The sequence below is a fragment of the Pristiophorus japonicus genome, chromosome 18 (assembly GCF_044704955.1).
Source record: "Pristiophorus japonicus isolate sPriJap1 chromosome 18, sPriJap1.hap1, whole genome shotgun sequence".
Taxonomy (NCBI): Eukaryota; Metazoa; Chordata; class Chondrichthyes; family Pristiophoridae; genus Pristiophorus; species Pristiophorus japonicus.
The window spans coordinates 54,927,362-54,940,294 of NC_091994.1; the positions used below are offsets into that span (position 1 = coordinate 54,927,362).

Here is a 12,933-nt window from a genome sequence, read left to right on the forward strand (position 1 = left end):
CACCGTTTCCCTAGAAGTTCTGCTGTTCTCCGCCAAAGTTACATCAGGAAATCGGCAGAACTGTGGAAATTCTCCTCCCAACCTGCAATTGGATGTTGGAACCTTTTATGGTAGTACTCACCATCAATTATGAAGTTCTGATCAAGGGCCCAACTTCTGAGATGCTGCCTGACCTGCTGAGTGTTTCCAGCATTTGCCGTTTCTGTTTATGATTTTCCCCATCTGCAGTTGTTTTGTTTTTTGGTCAATGATAGATTGTCTTGGAATGTAAATGATACATGAACATGAATGTGAACGATGTATTATGATAACATAATATAGGTCATAGACTGGCCTAATGATGAAAAATGTGGTCTTTTTTTTGTTTGAACACAAAATATGAAAGAAGTTGAAGAATGGACTTGGGTAGATGGAAGCTGACTGATCAAGTAGTTGGGTTAAGAGCAAGAAACAAGATTAAGAATCTTGCAGCAACAAAGGCGGCCATTCAGCCCATCGTGCCTGGGCTTTGAAAGAGCTATCCAATTGGCTGGAGCATCATGACTGAACACTTCCTCCCGCACCCCCTCCCCTTAGTGGCAAAATGCTGCCCTTTGATTTATACTGAATGGTTCTATTAATACAACCCAATATCCTGTTAGCTTTAGCTACAGTTTCTTTACATTGGTCATGACCCTTCTTTGATCTGTGCACAATAACACTTAGATCTTTTTCTCTCTCAACCCCTTTCAGTATTGTTCCCCGTAAATGATGTGTGCATTCTGTGTTGGCCCTACCATCATCAGGTGTTTCAATGAAGAACCTAATATTCCAAATCCCAAACTACATCTTGAAGGGTGGAAGGTGGAGGCGTACCACTTCAAGGTGCAGTGTGAGCTGGTGCAGGAGGACGACGTCAACGGCAACGAAGAGGGATGTCATCAAGGTCCAGGTCGATGATTGGAGCGTGGGCCGTACCAACATGCATGGCATTACATGTATTTACATTAAATATCATTTGCTATTGTGACCCAATCCAGCACATCTAAAAATATTTTTGCATTTGATTGCTCTGTGTCTTAACCAACAACAAGCTGCATTTATATAGTGCCTTTAATGTAGTAAAACGACCCAACTGCTTCAACAGATTTCTCTTGCATAGATTTTGATGTCATCTGCAAACTTACTGATCATACTCCCAAAGCCATCGGCCAGGTCATTAAAACAGTTAGTGACCTCCCCAAAATATTTTGTCAGACGTGACTGATCTTTCACAAACTTATGCTGACTCTCTGATCAGCTCAAATCAAATGCTTAGTCACTGTCCCCAACATAATCGAGTGTCTCTGATCAGGAACATGGGGGAAATCAGTGAGTTTGGATCTATATCCCATTGTTCTTTGCACGAGTCTATTCTTAACGCGAGTTTAAGCACTAAATTTTAACTTAATACGTTGCTCAATTCAAATAATCTGATAATTTAATTGTTTTAATCAGATGATCAATGGACGCATATATTGAAGCTCCAATGTACCACCCTGATATTTATACCCTTTTGCTGTTTTAAATGTAACGATTTATTGAGTTGGCCTGAATTGCCTAATAATTCATTCTCAGATGAATTCTACCGATTTGGCCATTCTGCCGTGTAAAATTTTTTTTACCAGAAGTAGCAGTATGTAAATACAAGCGTACAAACGCGTTGTTAGACTGAGAGAGGGGAAGGTACTGCCTGGGATCCTGCAGGAACTGGAAAGAGACGGAAAAACGTGTGTGGAGCTGATTTGCGGGGCGGCTGCTGACTCCGGCCAATGGTTTGAAGCCGTGTGGATAGAAGGGGTTGATCTGGACCGTCCAAGCCGGGAGCCTTCGCTGTTGCTGCTACGCGCCGCTGCTTGGTGTTGTCCCTGCCGATTGCTCAGCACGGTTACATCCATCCATCCATCTCTCCCCGGCCTGCTGCAAGTGGAGATGTTGCTGCCGCTCCTGCTGCTCTGCTCCGTGGCCGGCATCGCCCAGCCCGCCGTCTACTTCACCGAGCAGTTCGCAGACGGAGGTGAGATTGTGGAACCGAGACCTGTTGCTGGCTCCGTGCGTTTGCAAAACGGCGACTTAGCTAGCTCACTAACTAACTAGCTGCCTGCAATTAGGTTTCTGCAACTAACTTAACCAATATAAATGGCTCTCTGTACCGAAAGCTCCTTCACGAGCTCTTTCCAGCTAAATCAACTGTTCTAAGCTCTCATTAACCGAGCCAATTCGTAACGAGCCAACATTTGTTGCTATTGGTGTATTCGTTGTGCGGATGGGGGAAGGTGCATTGTTATTAGTTTGTGGGGGTTTTGTTCGTTTTGCTTTCTTTTCGAAATTGGGCGGTTTCCTCAGTCTCATCGTGTACTGGCACAATTTTCTGGGGCATTTCACCATTCCACTTCTGTGCTCCATGAAGTGGGGGGTGGGGCGATATCGAGTTTTTTTTTCAAGAATTTTCCTGATCAGTAAAGTAGATCTACGAGCCCACGTTATCGTTTTGGGCTTGGCAAAATATGGCGAGCTTGGTGGCTGTGACACTCCTGACTCACACTCCAGGGGAAGTGCTATGATGAGTTGTGAATTTGGGGGATGGGTACAGAAGGAAATCCTCTTGAGGAGCTTCAAGACTGCTCTGATGTGCCTTGATCTCTGGGGGGCAGATGTTTTGCATATTAATTTAATTCTGTTGTTCATTTCTGTCTTTTTTACATTTGAGTAAAGGGCTCCCCTGCTGAATCAACAGCCTCAGATCCTACCCATCAAAAGGAAAAGACTTGTATTTATACAACGCATTTCACAATCTCAGGACATCCCAAGGTGCCTTATGGCCAATTGAGTACTTAGAAATTGTACGCACTGTTGTAATTTGTGCACAGCAAGGTCCCACAGCCATGTGACAAAGGCCAAATCACATTGGTTATCTACAGGGCACAAACAAAGATCACAAGGTCATTTTGCGTGAGGAAAACCATTTGGCCGTTCTTGATTCATTCACCTACACTCCCCAACAATAACAATGTGCATTTATATAGTGCCTCTTGCATTACAACAGTGATTTCACTTCAAAAGTACTTAATTGGCTGTAAAGCGCTTTGGGACGTCCTAAGGTTGTGAAAGGGGCTATCTAAATGCAAGACTTACTTTCTTTACTGTAGTAAAATGTTCCAAGGTGCTTCACGGGAACAATACCAAAAACTGTAACACTGAGCCACATAAGCAAATATTAGGACAGCTTGATCAAAGGTAGGTTTTAAGGAACGTCTTAAAGGCAGAGAGAGAAGTAGCGTGGCGGAGGAATTCGAGCTTGGGGCCTATGCTGCTGAAGGCACGTCTGCCAATGGTGGCGCAATTATTCTGGAGATGCGCAAGAGGCAAGAATTGGAGGAGAGATCTTGGAAGGTTGTGGGGTTGGAAGAGGTTACAGAGAAAAGGAGGTGGTGAGGCCATGGAAGAATTTGAAAACAAGATGAGAATTTTTAAATTGAGGATTTGCTGGACCGGAAGCCAATGTAGATCAGCGAGCATAAGGGTGATTGGTGAAATAGGATTCGGGCAGTAGCAGAGTTTTGGATTGGTTCAAGTTTATGGAGGGTGGAAGGCCAGGAGAGCATTGGAATAGTTGAGTCTAGAGGTAACAAAGGTATGGATACGGGTTTCTGCAACAGATGAGCTGAGGCAGGGCAGCAAGATTTGCATTTATCATGCCTTTCATGACCACCAGTCCCAAAGCGCTTTACAGTCAATGAAGTACTTTTGGAGTGTAGTCACTGTTGTAATGTGGGAAACATGGTAGCCAATTTGCGCACAGCAAGCTCCCACAAACAGCAATGTGATAATGACCAGATAATCTGTTTTTGTTACGTTGATTGAGGGATAAATATTGGCCAGGACACCAGGGATAACTCCCCTGCTATTCTTGGAAATAGTGTCATGGGATCTTTTACGTCCACCTGAGAGCAGATGGGGCCTCGGTTTAACGTCTCATCTGAAAGACCGCCTCCAACAGTGCAGCACTCCTTCAGCACTGCACTGCGTTGTCAGCCTAGATTTATATGCTCAAGTCCCTGGAGTGGGACTTGAACCCACAACCTCCTGACTCCGAGGTGAGTGTGTTATCCGTTGAGCCACAGCTGACACTGTTACAGAGATGGAAGTAGGCGGTCTTGGTGATGGCGTGGGTATTTGGTTGGAAGCTCATCGAGGGGATCCTATAGGACGGCAAGGTTACGGACAGTCTGGTTCAGCCTCGGTCATTTGCCAAGGAGAGGGATGGAGTCAGTGGCTAGGGAACGGAGTTTATGGCGGGGACTGAAGAAGATGGTTTCAGTCTTAATATTTAGATGGAGGAAATTTCTGCTCATCCAGTACTGGATACCGGACAAGTAGCGGGACAAATCTGAGGCAGTGGAGGGGTTAAGGTAGAGATGGGTGTCATCAGCATAAACGTGGAACCTAACATTGTATTTTTGGATGATATCTGGAAATAGGAGTCAAAGATAGATCCTCGGGGGAATCCAGCGGTAATGGTGTGGGAGTGGGAAGAGAAGCCATTGCAGTTTATTACTCTGGCTATGACTGGATAGATAGGAACGGAACCAAGTGAGGGCAGTCCCACCCAGCTGGAAGTCGGTATACATAACATTGTAGGGATTTCCAGTCCACTTGGTTTATCATTTTCTCAGTGAAGTCTCGGAGGTTTGCCAGCCAGGATCTTCCCTTCTAAATGTGTGTTGAGTATTATTTACTAGTTTTGTGTTATACAGGTTTACTCATGATAATCAAGTCCATTAATTACACAAAATGGAAGCACGTCGAATGGGTCTGCAGTTGCCTGTGTCTATTTTGTTGTCCTTTTTGAATATCCCTAGTCTCTCTCAGCACTCTGGGATAAATGCTATCTATCTCTGAGGCTTTTTTCTGTAAAGCCTTTTCAGCTTTTCTAGGACTTCTATCTCTTGTCTGCAGCAATGGCTTTTCTTGTTGCCTCTGAAATTCCCCATCGTTGACCCCCCCCCCCCCCCCCCCCCGGCCCTTCTTCCTGATCTACATGCTATTCAATGGCTACATTATCAGAAGACATGGGGTCAGATTCTACATGTATGCTGATAACACTCGGCTTTACCTCTCCACTGCATCCTTCGACATCTGTACTGCCTCTGTGTTGTCAGACCACTTGGTCGACATTCAGTCCTGGATGAACTGCAGTTTCCTCCAGTTAAGCACTGGGAATACCATAGTCACTGTCTTCAGTCCTCGCCACAAACTCTATTCTCTCTCCATTGATTTCATTCCCCTCCCCAGCCACACTCCAACTGAAACTGACTTTTTGTAACATCAGTATCCTATTTGACCTGAAGCTGAGCTTCTGTATCCTTTTCATCACAAAGATTGCCTACTTTTACCTCCATAACGTTAGCTGTCTTTGTGCCATCTGCTGCTGAAACCTTCGTCCATGCCTTTGTCATCTCTAAGACTCGACTATTCCAATGCTCTCTTGGCCGGACTCCCTCCCATCTTTCACCCTCCATAAACTTCAGCTCATCCAAAACTCTGCTGCCCCTATCCTATCCTGCAACAAGTCTTGCTCACCCATCACCCCTGTGCTCGCTGACCTATATTGGCTCCTGGTCCCCCAGTGCCTCAGATGTAAAATTCACATCCTCATGTTTAAAATCCCTTAATGGCCTTCCGCCCTACCTCTGTTACTTTCTCTTGCCCTTCAACCCTCCCAGAACTCTGCGTTCCTCCAATTCTTGCCTCTTGAGCATCTCCCTCTCCCTTCCCTCCACCATTGGTGACCATGCCTTCAGCCATCTAAGCCCTAGGCTCTGGATTTCCTTCCCTATACCTCTCCACCTCTCCTCCTTAAAGCCACTTTTGACCAAGCTTTTGGTCACTCACCCCAACATCTCCATTTCTGGCTCGATGTCAATTTGTGTCTGGTTGTGTCTCTGAAGCCCCTTTGGGCATTTTTCTATGTTAAAAGGGATTATGTAAATATACGTTGTCGCTTGTATTTTTTTTGCGGGGGAGGGGAATGACATGTTGCTCAGGTCTTCTGTTGTGAATACTTAGGGCAGTAATCATTCCAAATAGTCACTTATTCATGCTCCTTCTGTTTCAGCTCTATTTGCATCTTTTAATGTTTCCACATCTCCACTGACAACCCTCTTGTAGTATTGAAGTTTTTTTTTTAAACTGTTTTCTCTGTAGCTATGCTTTATTCTACTATCTCTACCACTGAACTACTTTTCCCTGTGAGAATTGCAGAAGTAATTTTTTTCCTCTTTTTTTCACTTTTTTAATTTGTTGATCCATTAGGTGTCACGCTTGTTTCATCTGAGCTTACTGATCTTGGGTGTGCAGTTGTCCTGCATGCTCAGCATTATTCATTTAAAGGTTTTCCATTTATCCTGTACTGAAGTGTTGCTATTTCATCAAACATAGAAGTAACACAGTGCAAGGTTATCCCGACTGGGATCCACCTCTAATGGTCACCTTGTCACATGCCACATTGTCAGGACAATACAAAGTCCAGGTAGTTTGACAACTGAAAGTTTGTTTAAACAAGGGGGAGTTTGGGAAATCCTGCAGTATTTTAGCTGGCAATCTCCTAAAAAGGAAACATGGAATATAATTTCATGAAAGTATTCCTGTTTGAATTACATTATCTCAACCGTCCCCAGAATTCAAACAAATGACATGCGCTTAAAATGGGCACAGTGAGAAAGGTAACTAATCATACTCGGTGATCATAGAAGGAATTTTAAAAAATAACAAAATTGATCGATATGTACTGGTTATTTTCACCACAGTAAAATCATCTTGGACAGATGTGTGTATCCTTAATAGAGACAGGAGGGAGCAAATTACAAATGAAAGGTTGTAATGCATCTGTGTTGTTTGATCTGAATAAACCACAATATGACAGAAAAGTCAGAGCAGGTTATGAACTTGTTAACTTAGTATTTTCAAGGGTATTTTCAAAGCTTTCCCATATTTTGGGTCTGGCCAAGATGGCAAATGAAACAGTAAGGGGCTGCCCATTTAGAACGGAGATGAGGAGGAATTTCTTCTCTGAGGGTTGTGAATCTGTGGAATTCGCTGCCTCAGAGAGCTGTGGGAACTGGGACATTGAATAAATTTAAGACAGAAATAGACAGTTTCTTGAACAATAAGGGGTTATGAGGAGCAGGTGGGGAAGTGGACCTGAGTCCATGATCAGATCAGCCATGATCTTATTGAATGGCTGAGCAGGCCCGAGGGGTCGTATGGCCTACTCCTGCTCCTATTTCTTATGTTCTTATGATCTCCATTAGTGCAGCTCTGAAATTATTACTTAGGAGCTTTAAGTGGCCCCAGGTGTCTATCCCTTTCTTTCTGTCCACCTTGTGGAGAATTGTCACACTTCTGCTCATTGCCTCCCCACACCATCCCTCGCATAAGAAATTCCACATGTGAATGAGTGCAGGAGTGAAGCAATCCCCTCCCACCCCATCACTTGGCATTGGCTCTCCAGCTTGATGTGCATTACCTTGACACACACTGGACAAACTATACCATCAAATGTGGCATTCATAAGCTGTCTCGATGCCTTATTGAGAAAATGTACTACACAATGTGACACTGAGCTATATAGATTAGGATGGTCTGTGTAGCTCCCTCTACACTATCCCATCAAACACTCCCAGGACAGATACATTAGAACATAAGAAATAGAAGCAGGAGTAGGCCATTCGGCCCCTCGAGCCTGCTCCACCATTCAATATCATGGCTGATCTCTACCTCAACTCCACTTTCCTGCACTATCCCCATATCCCTCGACTCCCTTAATATTCAAAATCAATCGATCTCTACCTTGAATATACACAACGACTGAGCCTCCACAGCCCTCTGGGGTAGAGAATTCCAAAAATTCACCACCCTCTGAGTGAAGAAGTTTCTCCTCGTCTCAGTCCTAAATGACCAACCCCTTAATCTGAGACTGTGACCCACGGGTTCTAAACTCCCCAGCCAGGGGAAATGTCCTCCCTGCATCTATCCTGTCGAGCCCTGTAAGAATTTTTTATGTTCCAATCAGATCATCTAAACTCTAGAGAATATAGGTCGAGTCTGCTCAATCTCTCCTCATAGGACAATCCCCCCATCCCAGGACTCAGTCTGGTGAACCTTTGTTGCACTCCCTCAGTGGCAAGTATATCCTTCCTTAGGTAAGGTGACCAAAACTGTACACAATACTCCAGGTGTGGTCTCACCAGGGCCCTATATAATTGCAGTAAGACATCTTTACTCTTGTTCAAATCCTCTTGTAATAAAGGTACTTGCATGTAAACTTTCAGTGATTTGTGTACAAGGACACTCGGGGGGGGGGGGGGGGGGGGGCCTTCTGCATTGGAGGCTGTTCAGAGAAGGTTCACAGAGATGAAAGGGTTGACTTATGAAGTTAAGTTGAGTAGGTTGTTCAGAAGAATGAGAGGTGATCTTATCGAAACATATCAGATAATGAGGGGGCTCGACAAGGTGGATGCAGAGAGGATATTTCCATTCATATGGGAAACTAAAACTAGGGAACATAGTCTCAGAATAAGGGGCTGCCCATTTAAAACTGAGATGAGGAATTTCTTCTCTGAAGGTTGTAAATCTGTGGAATTCTCTGCCCCAGAGAGCTATGGAGGCTGGGTCATTGAATATATTTAAGGTGGGGATAGACAAATTTTTGAGCGATTAAGGGAATAAAGGGTTATGGGGAGTGGGCAGGGAAGTGGAGCTGAGTCCATGATTAGATCAGCCATGATCTTATTAAATGGCGGAGCAGGCTCGAGGGGCAAGGTGGGCTACACCTACTCCTATTTATGTCCTTATGAGCAACATTTCCCAATCCCTCACCCATTTTTTTAAAAAACCTCTGCTTTTCTATTTTTCCTACCAAAGTGAATAACTTCACATTTCTCCACATTATATTCCATTTGCCATGTTCTTGCCCACTCACTGAGCCTGTCTATATCCCCTTGAAGCCTCTTTGCATCCTCCTCAAAACTTACATTCCCATCTAGCTTTTTGTAACATCAGCAAACTTGGATATATTACATTTGGTCCCCTCATCCAAATCATTGATATAGATTGTGAATAGCTGAGGCCCAAGCAGTGATCTTTGCAGTACCCCACTAGTTAGTCTGTCAACCTGAAAATGACACGTTTATTCCTACTCTCTGTTTTCAATCCATTGTCTATTCTTTTAGCTATCTTGGCCAGAGCAGTAGTGTGAGCCCATTCACTGGGTTCAAGAGGAAATAAAAGTCAGCCAAAGCCTGGACCATTATCTAGTGCCTATTTTGTATTTAGACTCGATTTATAAAGGCCATTGGAAGGAAAGTGGGAAGTTTACCTCAAATCTGCTCCCTATACTCCCCATCTCTCTCAAATATGGTGACTTATTCATATTTGGGTATGATTCCACAGCGGGCACCATCGAGTACCTCACTGAAAAGATTCTTCTTAATGTGTGAGTGTTATTTTATTGTGAGGGCCATCGATAGAGGTTGGGATCTGGCCTGGAGACGGAGAAGGTTGAACAGGTTCCCACTGATTCTGTAGTTTAGTTCCACTCCAGCGGGGATCTTGTTAAGTGTGAGGTGGAGCAGTGCAGCGCGGAAGATTGAGAAGAGGATTGGCGTGATGACGCAGCCCTTCTTGACCCCGGTCCGGATGTGGATTGGGTCTATAATGGATTCGTTGGTCAGGATCACGGCTTGCATGTTGTCGTGGAGCAGGCGGAGGATGGTGACGAACTTTTGGGGGCAGCCGAAACGGAGGAGTCCCTCGCGGTTGACAGTGTCAAAGATCTTTGTACGGTCAAAGAAAGCCATGTACAAGGGTTGGTGCTTGTCCCTGCATTTTTCTTGCAGCTGTTGCACTGTAAAAATCATCAGAGCATAGTCTATTCCAGTCTTCGCCCAGTGTCGAGCACATTTCCAGTAGAAGTCACAGTGGGAAAGCTAGTTGATTTATTTTTTGTTCCTTCACCGCCACACTACCTGTGATCAGCCAACTCCGAGACCACAGGTGCAGGTTTAAAAAAATAAAGATATAAAATTGCCGTATCATGGATGAGGTACAGTTTGCTTCTAGTCAGTTCCGGGTTTGAGAGGTGAGCAGGTGGTTAAAATACTTTGAAACAATGAGTGCCTGTTGTGCCTGGCAGCTTTCCCAGAACAGTGTAGCTGAGAGCAGCAACTCATTGTGGGGATGGGGAGTACCTCATGCCTTGTGCTAATGAGATAAATAGTTCACCCTTGAAAGGCACTCGCCTTTGCACTCCCAGCTCTACCTGTGGCTTGCAGTACAACTTCACTAACCTAGTTGTGGTGGTAAAACCAGTTGGCAGTTTTCCAAATTTCTGACCAGTCTGTATTTGAAACTCTAGCCAGCAATTATGGAAGGAAGGAGCCCTGTGTTTATTAACATTGGAGAAATTAAAAGTTTTATTGGAGCTGAAATGGAATAGTGATCGCAATATAATAAGATATTAGGGATAATGATTGAAAGACATATAGTATAAAGACCAAAGTAATCGATTGGAAAAAAGCCAAGTATGAGGGAATGAGAATGGAGCTAAGGGATATATTGACTGAGGTAGAACAACAGCAGGTTGTTAAAGGAGAGATCGATACAGTTAGGAGAAATATATTCCACTATAAAATAAGAACAAATTAGTTAAGAATAAGATGCCATGGATAAATAAAGTGCAGGGTTATGGACCTAGAGCTGGTAATTGGGATTAGTCTGGATGACCTTTTGTTGGTTGGCGCAGATGTAATGGTAAGTACTGCAGGGACTAGAATACGCCAGGGTGATCTGGACTAGTTTTGATCGCCTGGATGGGTCGGAGAGGAATTTTCCCAGATTTTATTTTTCCCTAAATTGGCCTGGGTTTTTGTCTGGTTTTTGCCTCGCCCAGGAGATCACATGGCTCCAGTTGGGGTAGAGTGTAGATGTTTTTAGTATAAGGGGTGTTGCAATGGTGTGGGTTGGGCTGGGTGCTCTTTGCCTTTCCATCATTGTTCATGGATTTGTATGTAACCTTTAGGGCTGCTGACGAAGGGCTGTGCGGCTCTTTGTCGGCCGGCGCAGACACGATGGGCCGAAATAGCCTCCTTCTGCGCTGTAAATTTCTATTTTTCTATGTTTCTACTTGAATAAAATAAATTCAGTAATGCAGCATCAAGAGGGTAATGAACAGCAAAGGTATTTTTATAGAAACATAGAAAATAGGTGCAGGAGTAGGCCATTCGGCCCTTCTAGCCTGCACCGCCATTCAATGAGTTCATGGCTGAACGTGCAACTTCAGTACCCCATTCCTGCTTTCTCGCCATAACCCTTGATTCCCCTAGTAGTAAGGACTTCATCTAACTCCTTTTTGAATATATTTAGTGAATTGGCCTCAACAACTTTCTGTGGTAGAGAATTCCACAGGTTCACCACTCTCTGGGTGAAGAAGTTCCTCCTCATCTCGGTCCTAAATGGCTTACCCCTTATCCTTAGACTGTGACCCCTGGTTCTGGACTTCCCCAACATTGGGAACATTCTTCCTGCATCTAACCTATCTAACCCCGTCAGAATTTTAAAGGTTTCTATGAGGTCCCCTCTCATTCTTCTGAACTCCAGTGAACACAAGCCCAGTTGATCCAGTCTTTCTTGATAGGTCAGTCCCGCCATCCCGGGAATCAGTCTGGTGAGCCTTCGCTGCACTCCCTCAATAGCAAGAATGTCCTTCCTCAGGTTAGAATACCAAAACTGTACACAATACTCCAGGTGTGGCCTCACCAAGGTCCTGTTAAAACTGTAGCAACACCTCCCTGCCCCTGTATTCAAATCCCCTCGCTATGAAGGCCAACATGCCATTTGCTTTCTTAACTGCCTGCTGTACCTGCATGCCAACCTTCAATAACTGATGTACCATGACACCCAGGTCTCGTTGCACCTCCCCTTTTCCTAATCTGTCACCATTCAGATAATAGTCTGTCTCTCTGTTTTTACCACCAAAGTGGATAACCTCACATTTATCCATATTATACTTCATCTGCCATGCATTTGCCCACTCACCTAACCTATCCAAGTCGCTCTGCAGCCTCATAGCATCCTCCTCGCAGCTCACACTGCCACCCAACTTAGTGTCATCCGCAAATTTGGAGATACTACATTTAATCCCCTCGTCTAAATCATTTATGTACAGTGTAAACAGCTGGGGCCCCAGCACAGAACCTTGCGGTACCCCACTAGTCACTGCCTGCCATTCTGAAAAGTCCCCATTTACTCCTACTCTTTGCTTCCTGTCTGACAACCAGTTCTCAATCCATGTCAGCACACTACCCCCAATCCCATGTGCTTTAACTTTGCACATTAATCTCTTGTGTGGGACCTTGTCGAAAGCCTTCTGAAAGTCCAAATATACCACATCAACTGGTTCTCCCTTGTCCACTCTACTGGAAACATCCTCAAAAAATTCCAGAAGATTTGTCAAGCATGATTTCCCTTTCACAAATCCATGCTGACTTGGACCTATCATGTCACCTCTTTCCAAATGCACTGCTATGACATCCTTAATAATTGATTCCATCATTTTACCCACTACCGATGTCAGGCTGACCGGTCTATAATTCCCTGTTTTCTCTCTCCCTCCTTTTTTAAAAAGTGGGGTTACATTGGCTACCCTCCACTCCATAGGAACTGATCCAGAGTCAATGGAATGTTGGAAAATGACTGTCAATGCATCCGCTATTTCCAAGGCCACCTCCTTAAGTACTCTGGGATGCAGTCCATCAGGCCCTGGGGATTTATCGGCCTTCAATCCCATCAATTTCCCCAAACACAATTTCCCGACTAATAAGGATTTCCCTCAGTTCCTCCTCCTTACTAGACCCT

At 44.4% G+C, this 12,933-nt stretch overlaps 1 protein-coding gene across 1 annotated transcript in view; it reads left to right on the forward strand.

Annotated features, from left to right (window-relative positions):
* The first annotated feature begins 1,795 nt into the window (after positions 1-1,795).
* Positions 1,796-12,933, forward strand: part of LOC139228752 (calreticulin-like) — a 38,912-nt gene continuing 27,774 nt past the window's right edge. Inside the window, exon 1 of the mRNA XM_070860071.1 lies at positions 1,796-2,035. Coding sequence (XP_070716172.1) covers positions 1,951-2,035 — 85 coding nt within the window. The 5' untranslated portion in view covers positions 1,796-1,950. The remainder of the gene's footprint in view (positions 2,036-12,933) is intronic.